This window comes from Schistocerca serialis, chromosome 3 (genome assembly GCF_023864345.2).
Source record: "Schistocerca serialis cubense isolate TAMUIC-IGC-003099 chromosome 3, iqSchSeri2.2, whole genome shotgun sequence".
In the NCBI taxonomy this organism is placed as follows: domain Eukaryota; kingdom Metazoa; phylum Arthropoda; class Insecta; order Orthoptera; family Acrididae; genus Schistocerca; species Schistocerca serialis.
The window spans coordinates 394,672,567-394,690,274 of NC_064640.1; the positions used below are offsets into that span (position 1 = coordinate 394,672,567).

General features: G+C 40.8%; 1 protein-coding gene across 2 annotated transcripts in view; it reads right to left on the reverse strand.

The window, feature by feature from the left end:
* The window catches only part of LOC126470249 (beta-1,3-galactosyltransferase 5-like), a 180,293-nt gene that overhangs the window by 50,820 nt on the left and 111,765 nt on the right, over positions 1-17,708 (reverse strand). For both annotated transcript variants that reach the window (XM_050097960.1, XM_050097961.1), the window contains exon 2: positions 11,112-11,182. Coding sequence is in view for 1 of the 2 variants with exons in the window: in XM_050097961.1 (XP_049953918.1) it covers positions 11,112-11,182 (71 nt within the window). In the remaining variant the exon portion in view is untranslated. The remainder of the gene's footprint in view (positions 1-11,111; positions 11,183-17,708) is intronic.

A 17,708-nucleotide genomic window follows, 5' to 3' on the forward strand; every position in this document is an offset into this window, starting at 1 on the left:
CAGTACACACTGAGAATTTGAAGCTATCAAGTGTGCACTGCACGTTTCTATTTTGGGTCCTCTGTTTTTTATGATATACATAAATGATCTTCCACTTCTATAGTCAGAAGATATAAAAATTGTCCTTTTACTCTGGTACACACAAAGCATTTGGATGAATGGAGCCTGCAAAGAGACATAAGGACGACAAGTAATATTTGTCATGGGTGCAATCAACTAACTGGGAACAACTGTGCACTCATAAAACAAGGATGTGATCTAACTATATACTTTTGCTAGCAAAGGCAATTAAATACTGTGTTCATTGTTGTCTAGAAGAATTTATTTATGATTAAGTTTTAATTTTGCTTTATTGTCTGTAGGCACTTGATTACATATTTTTCTGAATGTATAACGAACTTCTCTTTGAGCTGCTAACAGAATGGGCAAGGAAGGTAATTTTTTCTCATGTTTCAGCTGTGTAAATTTGTGTTCTAGTGACACTGCAATTGACGAGTTATGATGAATTTCATTGATAAGTATATATACAGGGTGGTCCCGAATTCATGGTACAAACTTTAATGGTAAATACAGGACATTGTAACAAGGATTTATTGTATAGGAATGTATAGTCGCAGGTGACGCGGTGAGGCGTAAACAGGGGAAAGAGAAATGGAGTGATCGGTTGGTGTCACTGCCGGTAGAGGGCAGTAGATGAACATGATGTATCGCAGTAGGGACAAGCGCCATTCACAATTGTGCTGCCGTAGACGATGGGTGACTTTACGTATGCAGAAAAAGCAGACATGCATTACATGTACGGCCGTGCAAATGGTAACGCCAGAGCTGCGTTACGAATGTATCGCGCGGAGTATCCTAATCGACGAATGCCGGATCATAGAATTTTTCAACGGTTACATCGTCAACTTTGTGAAACAGGTACGTTCGACGTCAACAGACATGACGCTGGTCGATTAAGAGCTGTACGCACTCCAAGACTGGAAGAACGCATCTTGAACATAGTGGCTGATAGACCCGAGTCAAGCACAAGAACTGTTGCGCGTGACGTACATGTGAGTCATCAGACTGTATGCAGAGTGTTAAATGAAAATCGCTTACACCCCTTCCATTTTCAAAAAGTACAAGCATTGAATCCGGCAGATTATCCTCTTCGCGTGAACTTCTGCCAGTGGTTGTTGCAGCAATGTGCGTTGCAGCCGGATTTCGTAGGTCATGTGCTATTTACAGATGAAGCGACATTTTCACGCGAGGGTGTCTTTAATGCGCACAATTCCCATGTGTGGGCAACAGATAATCCACATGCAACGCGTCCACATGCGTATCAACAACGTTTCGGTATTAATGTGTGGGCTGGTATTGTGAACGACTTTTTGATTGGGCCATACTTACTACCCACGCGACTCTGTGGCGAAAGCTATCTTATTTTTCTGCAAGAAGTGTTACCAGAACTGCTGCAAGATGTTCCGCTCGCCATTCGTAACCGCATGTGGTTTCAGCACGATGGAGCGCCAGCACACTTCAGCACTGCTGTACGGAATTACCTGAATGCCACGTTTGGTGCTAGATGGATTGGGCGTGGTGGACCAGTCCCTTGGCCACCCCGATCTCCTGATTTCTCTTGCCTCGATTACTTTTTATGGGGACATCTTAAGAGTCTTGTTTATGAGACTCCAGTTGACTCAGATGAGGATCTCGTTGCTCGCATATCTGTAGCTGCTGCAGGTGTGCGTGAAATACCAGGCATCTTTGAACGTGTACGCCAATCGCTGCACCGACGCTGTCAAGCATGTATCGCTCATGGTGGACGCAATTTTGAACACTTACTGTAAACATGACACTTGTCAACAACGATTTCAATAAAATCTTTCGTTTTCCTTTCGGCCGTTATTTCCCCTGTTTACGCCTCACCGCGTCACCTGGGACTATACATTCCTATACAATATATCCTTGTTACAATGTCCTGCACCTACCATTAAAGTTTGTACCATGAATTCGGGACCACCCTGTATAAAGAATTGAGAATACCTAACTAGTTGAAGAGGCTCCCTCAGTATAACAGTGAGTGATCAGCATGAATCATATCATTTGCACTGTTTGCCTTTGGAAAACCAATACTTTATGCCAAACTATTGAGTTATCCTAGAAAATTATGCCAGAAAACATTAATGAGAGGAAATGTGCAAAATACATCAATATGTTGACATGCTAGTTTTCAAAGGTGGCAATTATGCAAAGAACAGAAGTTACTGATTAAGTGGTCAGTACCATCTTTCCAACATTTCAGATTTTTTATCAATATGTGCTCTAAGAAATGTTGAGCGTTATATCCTAGTCATTGACTTCCAATTATGAGTCACTGAGGTTTTTCTATCTGTTTTACAAAACTAAATAAGCTGTTATTTTACAAAATTGAGAAGAGTACATTTATTGAGAAGAATTGATTAATTCTTTTAAAAACATTATTAACAATTCCTTCTGTTGTTGCCTCTCTAACTGGACTGATTATAGGACTTATGTCATCAGCTCAAAGTGTCAACTTTATTTGACGTATGACAAATGTCCTTCAAATTTAAGGAATAGCTGCAGATCCAAAATTTAACCCTGTGGGATTTCACTCTTGATTTCTCTACTGTCATTAAGGTTTTCGTCCGTTCTAGAATTATTCAACATCACTTTTTGCATTATTTCTGTTAAATATGACTTAAATCCATTGTTTGTAACAACATTACTTCCATAAAACTTAAGCTTTTCCAACATGTGATGGTCTTTACCTAGGATGTCAAACTCGTAGTCTGTTGGCCACATGCAGCCTGTAAAGCTTATTTTTGTGGCCCACCTCACAAATATATCAATATGTAAATATCATGTCATGTTAGATGCAGGAGCACAAAACAGATTAGCAACGTATATTTTGGTGGGCGACTACAAACTGACAGACCCAAAGGGTATAAACGAGACTCCTCTGTTCATGATACACTACAGTCAGGCTCTTGGAGCAACAGTGTTTGCTTTGAACATGGAAAGAGTGTTCCGCTGTGTTTTCAAGTAAAAACAATGGATCGATTTCGACCAAAGTTTAAGTCAGTAGGGTCTGTCATTGAAGCTATGTCACTTTGCTCACTTGGTCTACCTGAGAAAATACTGCTGTAAGCTGGTAGTCTTCATGCCTATGACATCATAATGTTTTCCACTAGCGTCAGCAGCAGTAGTCAAAAAATTGTGGTATGGAAGATTGTCAGTGAGTGGTTATCCAGCAGTAATTAATATAACAATGAAAAATGAAGCTATTCCTCTTAATCAGGGACATATTCACTGTTACAAATGAGTAACACATTTCAACATGAACATCATTGTAACACATTTTCATGAAACAGTTACTTCTAGATGCCATTTCTACAAGAGCTGCTGATAGTGCATGGTATCTGAGTTGGTAAAAATTCAGCATAAATCGAAAAACATTTCCTCTCTGACCCTCCTACACTCTGGAGCAGCTGAGATTTAATTCCTCCTCACCCCATCTCGTGTGATGCAGCTATATGTACATACTTTAGTCTTGCATGAATTGATCTCTTTGGTTGATGAGAAGAGGTTATATTTTGCTGTTGGAAATGTTATCAATTTGTGGAATTGTTCATTGTTTGGTAAATTTTATTCAAGAAATATTTTATTTTTTATTAAAAAGTTCCATTATTTTAAGAATTTTAACGATCATTCATTTATTTCAGCGTTTTGTGTTCAGCATGTCACTATTGAAACCAATTGGTAGTACAAATAATCAAAGAATTGTCGAGGAAACTCGAAATTTCCAAGAAAAGCGTGAACTAGAATTCTTTCACTGTGACATAAATTATAAAGTAGTCTGCTTGATTTGCAATAATGATATTAGTTTACCAAAAATATACAGCATTAGTCATCATTGTGAATAATATACATTAACATGTAAGAATTATGAAGTAAAACTGAGTGTCGAGTGACAAAACACCGGTTATTGTTTCAAACGATTACATAAGAAAGTGAAGGAGTGTTGCACAGATGTTACATCTTGTCAGAAATGAAAGCTAAACAATCGAAACCTTTTATTGAAGGTGATTTCACAAAAAAATGTGTAATAAAGACTTCAGAAATTGTTTGTCCAGGAAATGTGAAGGCTTTTCAAACAATCCCTTCGTCTTGAAACACAGTTGCAGAAAGAATAATTGATTTTTACAACTATTTATGTATTCCGATACAAGAAAGTTTCGAAGCTTTTTACATGCCTGTGATAAGAATATGAACATTGGAAGCATACCTAAATTAGTTACATTTTCTCGTGTTTGTGACACAGCATTTTTAAGGAATTATTGGAACTGTTTGTGATGCAAAACACTTGTACAGAACATGTTATGTTAGTTAGGTTTAAGTAGTTCTAAGTTCTAGGGGACTGATGGCCACAGATGTCAAGTCTCATAGTGCTCAGAGCCATTTGAACCATATTAAACTTGTTAAACTCACAAGAAAACCACAAATTTCATAAAATCTTGTGGTTGAAATCACTAACACGGTTGTCCCTTTCTTACGTCAACTAAATATCGATTATTCTGGTTTGTCACACTATACCAAGATACGTTGCATATCCTACACCACAGTTATTAAACAGTTCTGGGATTTGAAATACGAAATAGGCTCATTCTTTAGATATAAAAGTCAAGATATAAGACAAGATATGCAAAATATGATTTACAAGCTGTATTGTTCATGGTTGATATAACAAAACAGTTATATAATTTGAATCAGAAACTTCATTGGAAAGACACCATCATCATGAATGTGGGTGATCAAGTTAAAGCATTCAAATGTAAGTTAGTTTTATGATAAAATCAGATGAAGAACGAAAATTGAACAGATTTTTTGACATGCAACATCAACAAATTTAATTACGATGAAACAACATTACACAAAACAAATGCAGAAAAAATTATGAAACGATATTAAATTAAAATTTGTGGATTTAAAATTATTGGAAAACAAGTTTTCTTTGATCTCTTCGATTTATTTAAAAATATAGAATCAGTGTCTAATGAAATGCAAGATGAGGTAAATGAAATATAGTGTGATTGAGATTCGAAGATAACATTTACTGAAGTTGGCATACCTGAATACAGTAAATATTTGCCTGCACATTTGAAAATATTCGAAAATTTATGAGCAATATTATTTCCATATTTGTAAGTACTCATCAGCATAAGTGACTATGTTCAGTTGTGAAACAAAATAAATCTCTTGTCAGATCTAAAATTTCACAGTCACTTTTGGTCAGTTATGAAACTAATTACTGTAAAAAAGTAGGGAAGATAGCAGCAGAAAAGAGATGTCAAGTGCCAGGAAGAAACCATTAATATTATCTTTCAAATAACTTCCGGGAATTCAGCCAGGTAACACTTTCAGCGATCGCCGATATCGGTGGGTCGCTGAAAGTGTTACCTGGCTGAATTCCTGGAAGTTATTTGAAAGTTGTATATGCCAGGAGAAACTCACGTCTCACATTAATATTATCGTTGTTCTTGTGATTTGTGCTATATTTCTTGAAATAATTTATGTTTATATCAAAACTGCGTTTTAACTCCATAGATTCTTTTCTAACTCACCTATATCGTAGCCTTGTGTGTCTGGTTCCTGTGAGCATTTGTATTTGACGTCCTTTGTCCACACAGATGCCTTGGACAAGTAACAGAAATATCAACTGGTGATATCTTATTGTCTTATCTTTCTAATATTTGGTGAGTAAATGATATTTTCAGTTGAACAGCAATGCAGGAACCCAAACTCTAATGTCCCAAGTAGATTATTTCCACTTATCAGTCACACTACCTCTGATTACATTAAATGTGTTAGAAAAAGGGAGTCCCCTGTGACAATCCACGATGCGGCAAGATGAGATGTTTGTAGCCACAAAAGGATGACATTTTGATCATTTATCTCCAGTTTTTATAAACTGAAGACACTTTGAACATTCTAATGATGTGACAGTAGCTAACAGATAATGCACCATTGCACAAACTGGTGGAGTGACAAAAAGAAAAAGAATTTCCAGATAACATTCACATAATTTTTCCTCTGGTCTTGGACCAAGGAATCCATACCCAAAGTTTACTCATCTACACTGGCAGCAAAGGGAATATACAACACGATAGATTATAACAGCACGTTAACACCCTGAGATATCTGAGAAAAGAAGAATCCTAGCTCAGTACTGGATGTATATCAAACTGCTTTTTGACTGCAGGGAATTCACTGAGGAGCTAAATTCACATGAACTCCAAAACGCCTATACAGAAACCAGAAATATAACACGATAATAGTGTTCAAATAGTTAGTACATTTTCGTGGTATAATCAGATATATTGACATGTAGCAGCACACAGAACTCCACATTTCACTGAGAAAATGCATATCAGACTCTAAGGAATGACTGAGCGAAGTAGCACAGTTGTTAAGACACTGAACTCTTATTTGAGAAGATGGAGGTCCAAAATACCATCTGGCCATTTAGATTTACGTTTTCCATAGTTTCTCAAAATTGCTTATCGCAAATGAGAAGATATTTCCTCCATAAGGATGTGATATAATTCTACTGAATCCTCTACTCTTTTTGTAAACTAGAGATCGATTGCAATCATGTGTTCTATACTTACACAATTGTTTCATAAGGAAGGCCTTTTGTTCATCATAACCTAAATTTTTGGGTAAAAAAAGGTAGTTCTGATTCAGAATAAGACACTTTCATATGCTACACAAAATTCTTTGAAATTATCCATCTCTTTTCATGCTGACACTTTATACTTATATTTATTTTATCAGCTTTCTTCCTATGATCCAAATTTTAAAGTGCTTCCTAGAGTTACTATCATTTATCATAAGTCAGAGCCACATCTTATTTGCAATAACGTAATAGTTTTTGTGGGTGATAACCTGATGTGAAAGCACAATGTAACATACTTCTTGGGAGATTCTCTGAAAATCATTCTGTAGCAACTCAGTAACATACTTTTTGGGAGATTCTCTGAAAAGCAATCTGAAGCAACTCAAATATCACTGTTGATATACAGTGTCAAAATATGTTGATGCAGGTAATTTGCTTCATTCAGACTTTAATGTTTCAATTAATATTATTAATTACAATAAAAGAAGATGTCAACCTACTGAACTGTTCCATTCACACCAATTTCGATACAGAAAAAATGAAAATGAAGAGGAAACTGCAGAATGCATGTAAGAATCCAACATAGTTCCTCTGTTTCTCAGTCAGATGCTCTGGTCTCTTGGCCAGCTCCACTTTAAAATTTTGGACACATAAGTGGCAATCACAATAGTTCTTTTTTTAGATTTCTTGTAAAACATCCATTTGTGGAGCACATAGATTATGAAAAGGCTCAGTTTTCAATTATCTATTAATAACATCAAGCTTGAGTCGATTTGGTTAGTGATCCACAACATCACATAGTTTTCATTTCAGGTAGTATACAAGTGACCTGCCAACATGAACCGAATCTGTTGACTTTGTCTGAGGTCTTTCCTTTGGTGAATATCGACCATTCTAGATAAAAGTAAAATTACCAATGTCTCAACAAGTATTTGTTGCAGGCATATGTTTATACGAAATTTTTATAGTTTTTGCCAGAAATATCTCTTGCAAGAATGCAGGACACTTGTTTTAAAACAGCAGTAGATAAAGAACAGAGCCTTGTGGCATTGCGATTGTACAGTATCAGAGATTGATTAAATTAAGCTCCCTGCTGAATGAAACTGGAGGATACTCTTAAGATTCGTATTTTCTAGTTTTGAAATGAACCATTGGTGAGCTTTTACTCTGATTCTGTAGTGCTCTAATGTATTAAAAAATTCACACAGTCAAATGAGTTTGTTAAATCAGAGAATACCCTTTGGCCCTGAACATGCCTCACACACAAATTAATTAATTAATTATTAATTATCATTTCTGTTTATGCACCCTTCCTGAATTCTTTCTCGGAATTTAAAAGCCACAAAGATAGCTTTTGAAGGGATGTGCACAGATGTGTGGCCGCACAGTATGTAATCACTGTTTTCTATATGCAGCTCAGACACAAAGAATGTATTGTGAGCAGGCTGCATGAAACACTAAGCTCTAAGTTAACGTATTTGTCTATAGAGCAATATTTAATCCATTTGAAGACAATAAGGAGACTATGCAGAGAGAAAATGGAATGAATGTTACATTATTATGTCCCATCTTCATAGTGTGAATAAACATTTTGCGAATTTTCTAGGCTGATCCATCCGAAACCCCGACCTGAACCCCACTGATAACCTTTGGAATGACATGGAGAAAGGAAGATTAGTGTTCAACCTACAGTTGGCAACGATGCAATCTGAGACGGAGAACACGTTTGGGTATTGGAAGGAAATTGGCTGTGTCCTTTTCAAATAAAACCCCACGGTATTTGATTCAAGTAGTTTATGGAAACCACAGGATATCTAAATCTGGATGGACAGACTTGGATCAGAACTGCCAACCTCCCGAAAATGAGTCCAGTTTCTTATCACTGCATCTTCTCAGAGAGTTTTCTACTGGACCCCGTGTGTGTCTTGTTAAATTGGGTACATCAATATTAAATACTCGTTCGTGACACGCAATAACGAGTGATGAAATGAGTGCAGAAGCAACAATAAGTCGATGGCATTCTCTACAGGTAACCAGACGAACATCAAAAATCAGGATGAGTGAGTTGTGTGTACTTCCTAAAACATCAGACTGCCTTTTACATTGGAAAGTCGCGCTGCTGTGGTGTATATCCTTTTCGTATATCAGTAGTCCTCGATCTGTCAGTGCCTGATTATATTTTTCTCTGTAATATACCTAAAAGGGCACACACACTATGACTGTGGTGAAAGATTATCCCATTGTCTTGTTCGTCAAGATACAAAAGTTATCAAATGGGGAGAAACCCAGCCTATTCAGAAAATTATTTAAACAGGTGTTCGTTTCCCGAAAATGGCTACAAATATTAATTATTATAAGTAACAAGTAGAGAATGTGTTGCTTACATTGAGGTACAAACATCATGGGATACCTCCCAATACCGTGCTGGTTCTCCTTTCACCTGGCATAGTGTAGCATCTCGATGTGGCATCAACTCAACAAATCGTTGGCATACCCTTGCAGAAATATTGAGCCACGCTGCCTCTATAGCCGTCCATAACTAAGAAATTGTTGGTGGTCCAGGATTATGTGCACGAAATCACCTCTCGATTGTGTCCTATAAATGTTCGATGGGCTTCATGTCATGTCATATGGGTGGCCAAAACATTCGCCCGAATTGTGGCAGTGCCAGTGTTGATATTTGTACTCAAATGATTCATGTGGAAAGGTTTCCCACTTGGCTGCACGGCGGGAATTAACAGAATGGGGCATTCCATTTGGAAAATTCTTAGGGAATTCAGTATTCCGAGTTGCACAGTGTCAAGAGAGTGCCAAGAATACCAATTTTCGGGAGCTGCTTCTCACCATGGACAACACAGTGGCCGAAGGCTTTCACTTAACGACCAAGAGCAGTGGCATATGCATAGAGTTGTCAGTGCTAACAGACAAGCAACACTGGGTGAAACAGCTGCAGAAATGAATGTAGTTTGTAAGGCCAATGTATCCGTTAGAACAGTGTGGCAAAATTTGGTGTTAATGGGCTATGCCAGCAGATGACCGATGCTTGTGTCTTTGCTAATAGCACGATGTCGCCTATAGTGCCTCTCCTGGGCTCATGACCATATCGGTAGGACGCTAGATGACTGGAAACCATGGCCTGTCCAGATGAGCCCCGATTTCAGATGGTAAGAGCTGACGGTAGAGTTCATTTGTCAACAAGGCACTGTGCAATCTGGTAGTGTGTATATAATTATGTGGGCAGTGTTTACATGGAATGGACTGTGTCCTCTGGTCCATTTGAACCAATCAGTGACCATTTGCAGCCATTCATGGACTTCATGTCCCTGAACAACAATGTCATGTCACCAGGCCACAGTTGTTTGCGATTTGTTTGAAGAACATTCTGGACAATTTCAGCGTATGATTTGGCCACCAGATCTCCTGACATGAATCCCATCGAACATTAATGGGGCATAATGGAGAGGTCAGCTTGAACACAACACCCTGCAATGGGAACAAATTGGCAGTTATGGACGTCTATAGAAGCCACAGAGCTCAATATTTCTATAGAGGACTTCCAAAACCTTGTTGAGCCCAAACCACGTCGACTTGTTGCACTACACGAGGCGAAGGAAGCTCCGATACCATACTAAGAGGTGTCCCATGACTTTTATCCATTAGAAAATCATTATCTTCCTTCCCCACTCATTCACACCAAACATCTCTGTGTCTCTTATAAAGCCCACAAACTTTAGTGAAACAAAACTATCATTTTTCCCCTGCCCTTGCAGCACACTCCATCCGACTCCACCCCACCCCAAATAGTTAGCAACACTGGCATGCTGCTGAGCCGATACCGTCACCTTTTGCCCATACTATACCTATTCGACTTCCACACCCTCTCGCAACTCAACTTCTGCAGCCCCCATTTTCCAAACAACAGCGAAATTCATACTGACATTTGTCCTTGCTATCAGATGTAGCATATTCCTCCCTGTCCTTTGTCACGTTACTGTATCCTCTTCCTTTCCCACCCTGTTACTTCCATTCTTCTCTGTAAATTATGAGCTGGCCTGCAACCTATTGACCCCTATAGAAAATTCAATGACTCTTACCACCCACACTCCCACACTACACGTCCCCTCATGCCAGCCCTCCAACATCACTTCAGCCTACTACTCAAAATTTACCCTTTCCTGATGCAGTTCCTAAAGGTTAGTGCAGTGGATTGAAGTGGTTCATTCCTATTGGGAAGGCTACTGCCAATTTTAGTTTTTAAAAGACAGTACGCAGTTTTTACCAGATTCGATGCATAACACTGATGGAATTAAATTACAACAAAGAAAACACGATTATATATGGGGAGACGTTTCCCCCACGCTCGATAACGGGTTGGATCGAGAAAAATGTCTTTTAGGTGGTAGAAGAGTATGAATTACCTGCTGTTACTTACTTTAGTATAATCTTTGAAGATTAGACGTTGATGTAGTTGCACTGGTAACAGAAGCTGCCCATGAGCTGTACCTGTGAAAAGAGGAAATTAAGGTTTAATGTTTCGTCGAAGTCGAAATCATTGCAAACAGAGTATATATTCCGTAAAAACTCATCAACCTAAGCTAAAGTTTTACAGATTTAGAAGCGACTAATACGAATTAATTGTTGTGTAAATTCGAGAACTATATACAGAAACCTGTTCAAAGAACTGGGCATACTAATTGCTGCCTCTCAGTATATTTATTTCTTAATGAAATTTGTTTTTTGTGCAATACCCCTCTTTCATGTTAATAGGTCAGTTCACAGTGTCAGTTTCAGGAATGAGAACAATCTTCATAAAGGCTTAAAGTCACTGAGTTTGAGCAAGAGCTGTCAGTTATTCAGGAACACACACTTCTCACAGAAACCAGAAAAAAATTAGCTACTAGGAAAGTACAGTTTCAACGATTTTCTACTCAACTGATCAGTTTCATAGTAGATCCAACTGATGCACTCCTTATTAACTATATGACACAACATGAGTTATATTTAATACCTGGCTATTGCACTGCTTCAGTATAGTAGTGGAATCTATGTAACTAAGCCTTACAAATTTTCATTGTTTTGACGTCTCTTGACTACAATAATCTTGAAAGTATCTTATATACTGGAATGTATATTCATTTAAATGTTTGTTGTGGGCTTTTTAATTAATGCACAAATTGAAATATACATTCTTTTACTTTTTTCACATCCTTGAGAACTATCTGTTTTAGGATCTGCTGAAAGAACATTAGTATGGTTCAAATGGCTCTGAGCACTATGGGACTTAACATCTATGGTCATCAGTCCCCTAGAACTTCGAACTACTTAAACTTAACTAACCTAAGGACATCACACAACACCCAGTCATCACGAGGCAGAGAAAATCCCTGACCCCGACGGGAATCGAACCCGGGAACCCGGGCGTGGGAAGCGAGAACACTACCGCACGACCACGAGCTGCGGACAAACATTAGTATACCAGTTCTTTGTAGATATCTGTATGTATTATGATTTTTGTTTTTGAGACTTGTTCCACTTCATCGAAGCTCTCCTCACTCTAGTTCTACAGAACGAGCAGTGTATCTAATCGATTCCAGACGAGATAGTTGGAGGAGTTTGGCGGAAGTAAGCAGCCGTCGCCTGTTGAGAAACTAACACGGCAGTCACGTTTTTCTAGGAAAATTAAATTAAATGTCGCATATCATTATTATCTGAGATAGCCAACGGGATGGGTTTAGCCGCTGAGTCGGAAAATGTGTTTTTCGTTGGCGCACGGTGGTTCCTTTCCTTGCGAACATGTGAGAGCTGTTTCATATGTTGATTTGTTGGGAGTAGGTGAGTGTGATGGAGGCGTGTGTAGTGTAGCGTTGGGTTTGTGTTGCATGTTGATGACAGACTGGAGAGAGTGACAACCGGCGCTGGCACATAACATACTCCTCCCGAATGGCACCAAGGGAGCCCCTTCCGAGCTTAACGTCCCCATTCGACCGTCGCATCACCATCAACAGGGGCACACATATATCTGCAGCTACATCTATACTCTAGAAACCACTGTGAAGTGCAAGGCAGAGAATGTGTCTCATTGTACTAGTCATCGCAGCTTTTCCCTTACCAAAAAAATGGTTCAAATGGCTCTGAGCACTATGGGACTTAACATCTGTGGTCATCAGTCCCCTAGAACGTAGAACTACTTAAACCTACCTAACCTAAGGACATCACACACATCCATGCCCGAGGCAGGATTCGAACCTGCGACAGTAGCAGTCGCGCGGTTCCGGACTGAGCGCCTAGAACCGCGAGACCACCGCGGCCGGCTTTCCCTTACCATCCACGTGTGGAGGGCGGGAAGAATGATTGTATAAGCGCCTGTGTGCGTGCTGATATGAGTGTAATCTTGTCTTTGCAATCTCTATGGGAGCAAAACGTAAGGATCTGTAGTGTATTCCTAGATCCCTCACTTACTATTAGTTCTAGAAACTTTATAATTAGGCTTTCACGGGATAGTTTGCATCTACGAGGAGCGTCCCATATTGATTTACACCTTATTTATTCCTATCATTCATGGTACCGTCATTACAATTGTATGTCTGTAGTACTTTGGTCTAACCATAGGTGGTAGGACGATCAGTAGAAATGTAATCCCAACTGCTGTCATTGCGTGAGCAGACAACACAGTGTGTGGTCATCAAGGACAGCGCTAGAAGACGTGGTTTCTGTGGAAAGAGAGCGTACCACTACCACAGGCGATTGGTGCCGTATGTGGAGAGTGTGCATCGTCGTAAAAAGTGCTCTTGCAACACGACAATGCTCGTTCTCATACGAGTCGGAAAACCGTGGTTGCCATCGCTGAAATGGGATTCCAGGTACTGCCACACCCACCATATTCTCTTGGTTTGGCCCCTTCTGATTACCACCTGTTCGGAGCTATGAAGAAAACCTTGTGCCGATATCATTTCGCAGACTTCCAGGAGCTATGAGAAACGGCATTGTGGTGGGTGCGATGGACTCCAGAAAAGGGGTTCGAGGAGGGCCTGCAGAAGCTAAAGGATCCAAGTCAGAAGAATACGGTGGATGTAGTAGTACAAGGGACCCCATTTCGGCGATGGCAGCCGTGGTTTTCCGTTTCGTATGGGACGAGCGATGTCATATTGCAAGAGCACTTTTTCGTAACGGTGCACTCTCTCCACACACTGCCACCAATTGCGTGTGAATATCTAGTGTTTACATCTTCCTTCCACAGAAACCACGTCGTCCAGCGCTGTCATTGATAATCACACTACATGTTGTCTGCTCACGTAATGACAGCAGTTGGGAAAATGGTCTGCCTTGTGCAGGGATTACACTTCTAGTGACTGACCTGCCACCATCGAGTGGATCAAAGTGCTACACACTTGCAGCTGTAGCGATGAGTCAAATGGCGCGCAATGAATGATGGGGAAAAATAAAGTGAAAATCAATACGGAATGTCCCTTGTCTCTTTAAGCATCTTCATGTCCGCCCCCGGTAGCTGATTGGAGGAGCAACGGCCAGACTTCTCGTCAACGGCAGAATTACAGAACCTATACGGATTGAACGCTCAGTACGGCAGGGTTGCCCTTTGTCGACGGTGCTTTATGTCACTGCGATGGAACCACTCAATTGCGGACTACGGCGACGTTTGACTCCAGGATCATATTTTCCGCTGCCGAGCTTACGCGGACGACTTGGCCCTCGTCGTACGTTCAGCGGCCGACGTACAAGCCGTGATGCAGTGGATTGCCCGTTACAGTGCAGAGGCAGGGAGCGCTATGAACGTGGCAAAGTCATGCGCCATGAAGATCGGCCGCGGCCTTCCTGCAGACAGCGTAGTCCCATTTCAACTGGTGGACACCCTTCGTTGTCTCGGGTTGGTGTACACGCGAGACATTCGCCGCACCTCGGCGATCAATTTTCGGGCGCTACTGCAACGCATCCGAGCCAACATACAAAATCACGTACTACGCCCGCTGAATATGTGCCAGAGAGTCACCTTCGTCAATACCCATCTGGCAGCCCGGATACCCCATATAGCGCAGATTCTGCCCATCACTGCGACAATGGCGGCCAGATTACAGGCGGCTTTCGGGTATTTTATTTGTTCTGGACACATCTTCAAAGTCCAGTATGAAGCTCTCACCTTACCGAAGCGGGACGGTGGCCTCGATCTGGTTAATGTGAGAGCCAGGACTACGGCACTTTACACCAATACTATGCTCCGGTTATGGAAAAGCCAAAATGCTAGTTTTACTGGAATGTTGACCACTGAGCTCGCACCTGTTTCGAGACGCCCACCGACGTCTCTGGCACACATCCCACCTCCGATGTCACATATCGGCCGTTTCTCTTTGGAGTACAGCTACATATGCATCGAGTTCCCCAGGACCAGGAAGACGACCACCAGCGACATCTATTGCCTTCTCCGAAAGCCTCCATCCTGCAACCCCGTCGAAACACGTCACCCCCAGGTTTCATGGCCTACAGTTTGGAAAACGATCCACCAACCATATCACACCACTGACACCACCTCTATGTGGTACCTTCTCGTCAACGGCAAGTATACTACAAGACAGAAACTGCATCGCATCGCGTTGGTGGACTCACCCCTGTGCCTCAAGTGCAATGTCGAAGATACAGATTTACATCGTTTTGAGTGTGGGCCGGCAGCAGCCGTCTGCACCCTCGTACAAAAGATTGTGGCTTTCTACCTCCGAGTACCACCACATCACGTATCTCCTACCATGATGATATATCCCGACACGACCTACTTTCCATCGGCTAAGTGGCACGCCATCACATGGATCAGTGGCATGGCTGTCAACTACCTCTTCCGGGACGACACCGTCGATCCGGCGGACTTTTGGACACGCCTCCAAGTACATCACCACACCCTTCGCCGACATCGACACTATCGGGCCACTTTCGCGAACTATTTACAGAGTATTTTCACCAACCCGCCTCAAAGCTGGAATCTAAACGAACCGCGCCAGCCAAGACTGGACGATCCCACGTTCCCCTTTAATGGTCAATGATAGAATGCATTTTGTTCTGATAGCGCGCCAAAATGGAGCATGGCGCGGAAAGTATTCCTATTTTATTTCACTTCTCTTTTCTCCTCATCCTCTAAGTTCTTTTTTTTCCTTACACATGTTTACGCTTTTCACGCATAGCTCTCTATCCGCAGCCTACTTTTCTTTTCTTTATCCTGTGCTCCCCCCCTCCCCCCCCCCCCAAAAAAAAATAAACATAAAACAACTTTGGGTTGCTGCTGATGGTGAGATTACTCATTTATGTTAACAATAACAATAAAAATAAAAATAAAAAAATAAAAAAAGAAGGCCGTTGCGGCAATATAACTACCTTTTATGTTTTACTTTTTCATAGGATATTGTGTTATTTTATGAAGAACGTCGTCTTTTATTTTCATACACAAGAGGTTTTTATTTGTTTTCTCCTTACCTAAAAAAAAAGAAAAAAAAGTGGTCAGCGTCACAGAATGTCAATCCTAAGCGTCCGGGTTCAATTCCCGGCTGGGTCGGAGATTTTCTCCGCTCAGGGACTGGGTGTTGGGTTGTCCTAATCATCACCATTTCATCCCCATCGACTGCTAGTCGCCGAAGTGGCGTCAAATCGAAAGACTAGCAACCGGCGAACGGTCTACCCGACGGGAGGCCGTAGTCACACATTTCCATTTAGCATCTTCATGGCACGCTGCCATGGCTCAAACAAACTTATGACCATTTGTGTTGTACTTCTTTGTATACTTTCAAGCTTCACCGTTAGGCCTATTTAGAGCGAGTCCCACACACTGGAGGAATATTCTAGGACCGGTCACGAGAGTATTTTGTATGTAATCTCCTTTGTTGACTGATAGCATTTCCCTAGTATTCCACCAATGAACTGCATGCAGTTTGCCACTTGCCTTACCTATGACTGAGGCTATGTGATTGATCCATTTCATACCGCTGCAAACTGCTACATCTAGGTTTTTTGTATGAGTTGACCGATTCCAGCTACGACTAATTAAGGTTTTACTCATAGGATACTGCGTTTTTTCGTTTTCTGAAAAGCATTATTTTACATTTCTGAACATTTAAAGCCACTTGGCAGTCATTACACCACTTTACAAGAACTGACTGAATATTTGTGCAGCTTTTACTTCTGCATCTGCTGATGGCTCTCCATCCAAGATAACATGATGTCTCTTCTCCATAAAGATCTCCTAAATCCAGTCACAAATTCCACTTGACACCGTACGTGATCGTTCTTTGGATAGTAATAAAATGTATGGTACTAGTGAAATGCTTTTCGGGAGTCAAGAAACACTATGTCTATCTGGCTGTCTTGATATAAGGCTTTCTACGTCTACATCAACATTTACATAGATATTCCGCTAGCAAATGCACGGCACTTGGTGGAGTGTACCCTGTACCACCACTATACAATTCATTTAATGTTCCACTTGCAAACAGAGCGAGGGAAAAATGACTGTCTAAATATCTCCGTATGAGCTCTAATTTCTCGTATCTTATCTTTGTGGTTCTTGCGCGCAGCGTATGTTGGTGGCAGTAGAATCGTTCTGTGGTCAGCTTCAAATGCCAGCTCTCTAAATTTTCTCAGTATTGTTCCTCAAAAAGAACGTCTCCTTCCGTCCAGGGATTCCCATTCGTTTTCCGAAGCATCTCCATAACACTTGTGTGTTGTTCGGACCAACCGGTCACAAATCTAGCAGCCGCCTATTAATTGCTTCAATTCGACCTGGTGTGGATCCCAAACACTCGAGCAGTAATCAAGACTAGGTCGCATTAGCGTCCTACGTGCGGTCTACTTTATAGATGAACCAAAGTTCCCTAAAATCCTCCCAATAAACGAAGTCGACCATTCGCCTCCCCTACCACAGTCCTCACATGTTTATTTCATTTCATGTCGCTTTGCAGCGTTATGCCCAGCTATTTAAAAAACGTAACAGTGTCATGCAGGACACTACTACAGCTCTATTCGAATATTTCGGTTCGTT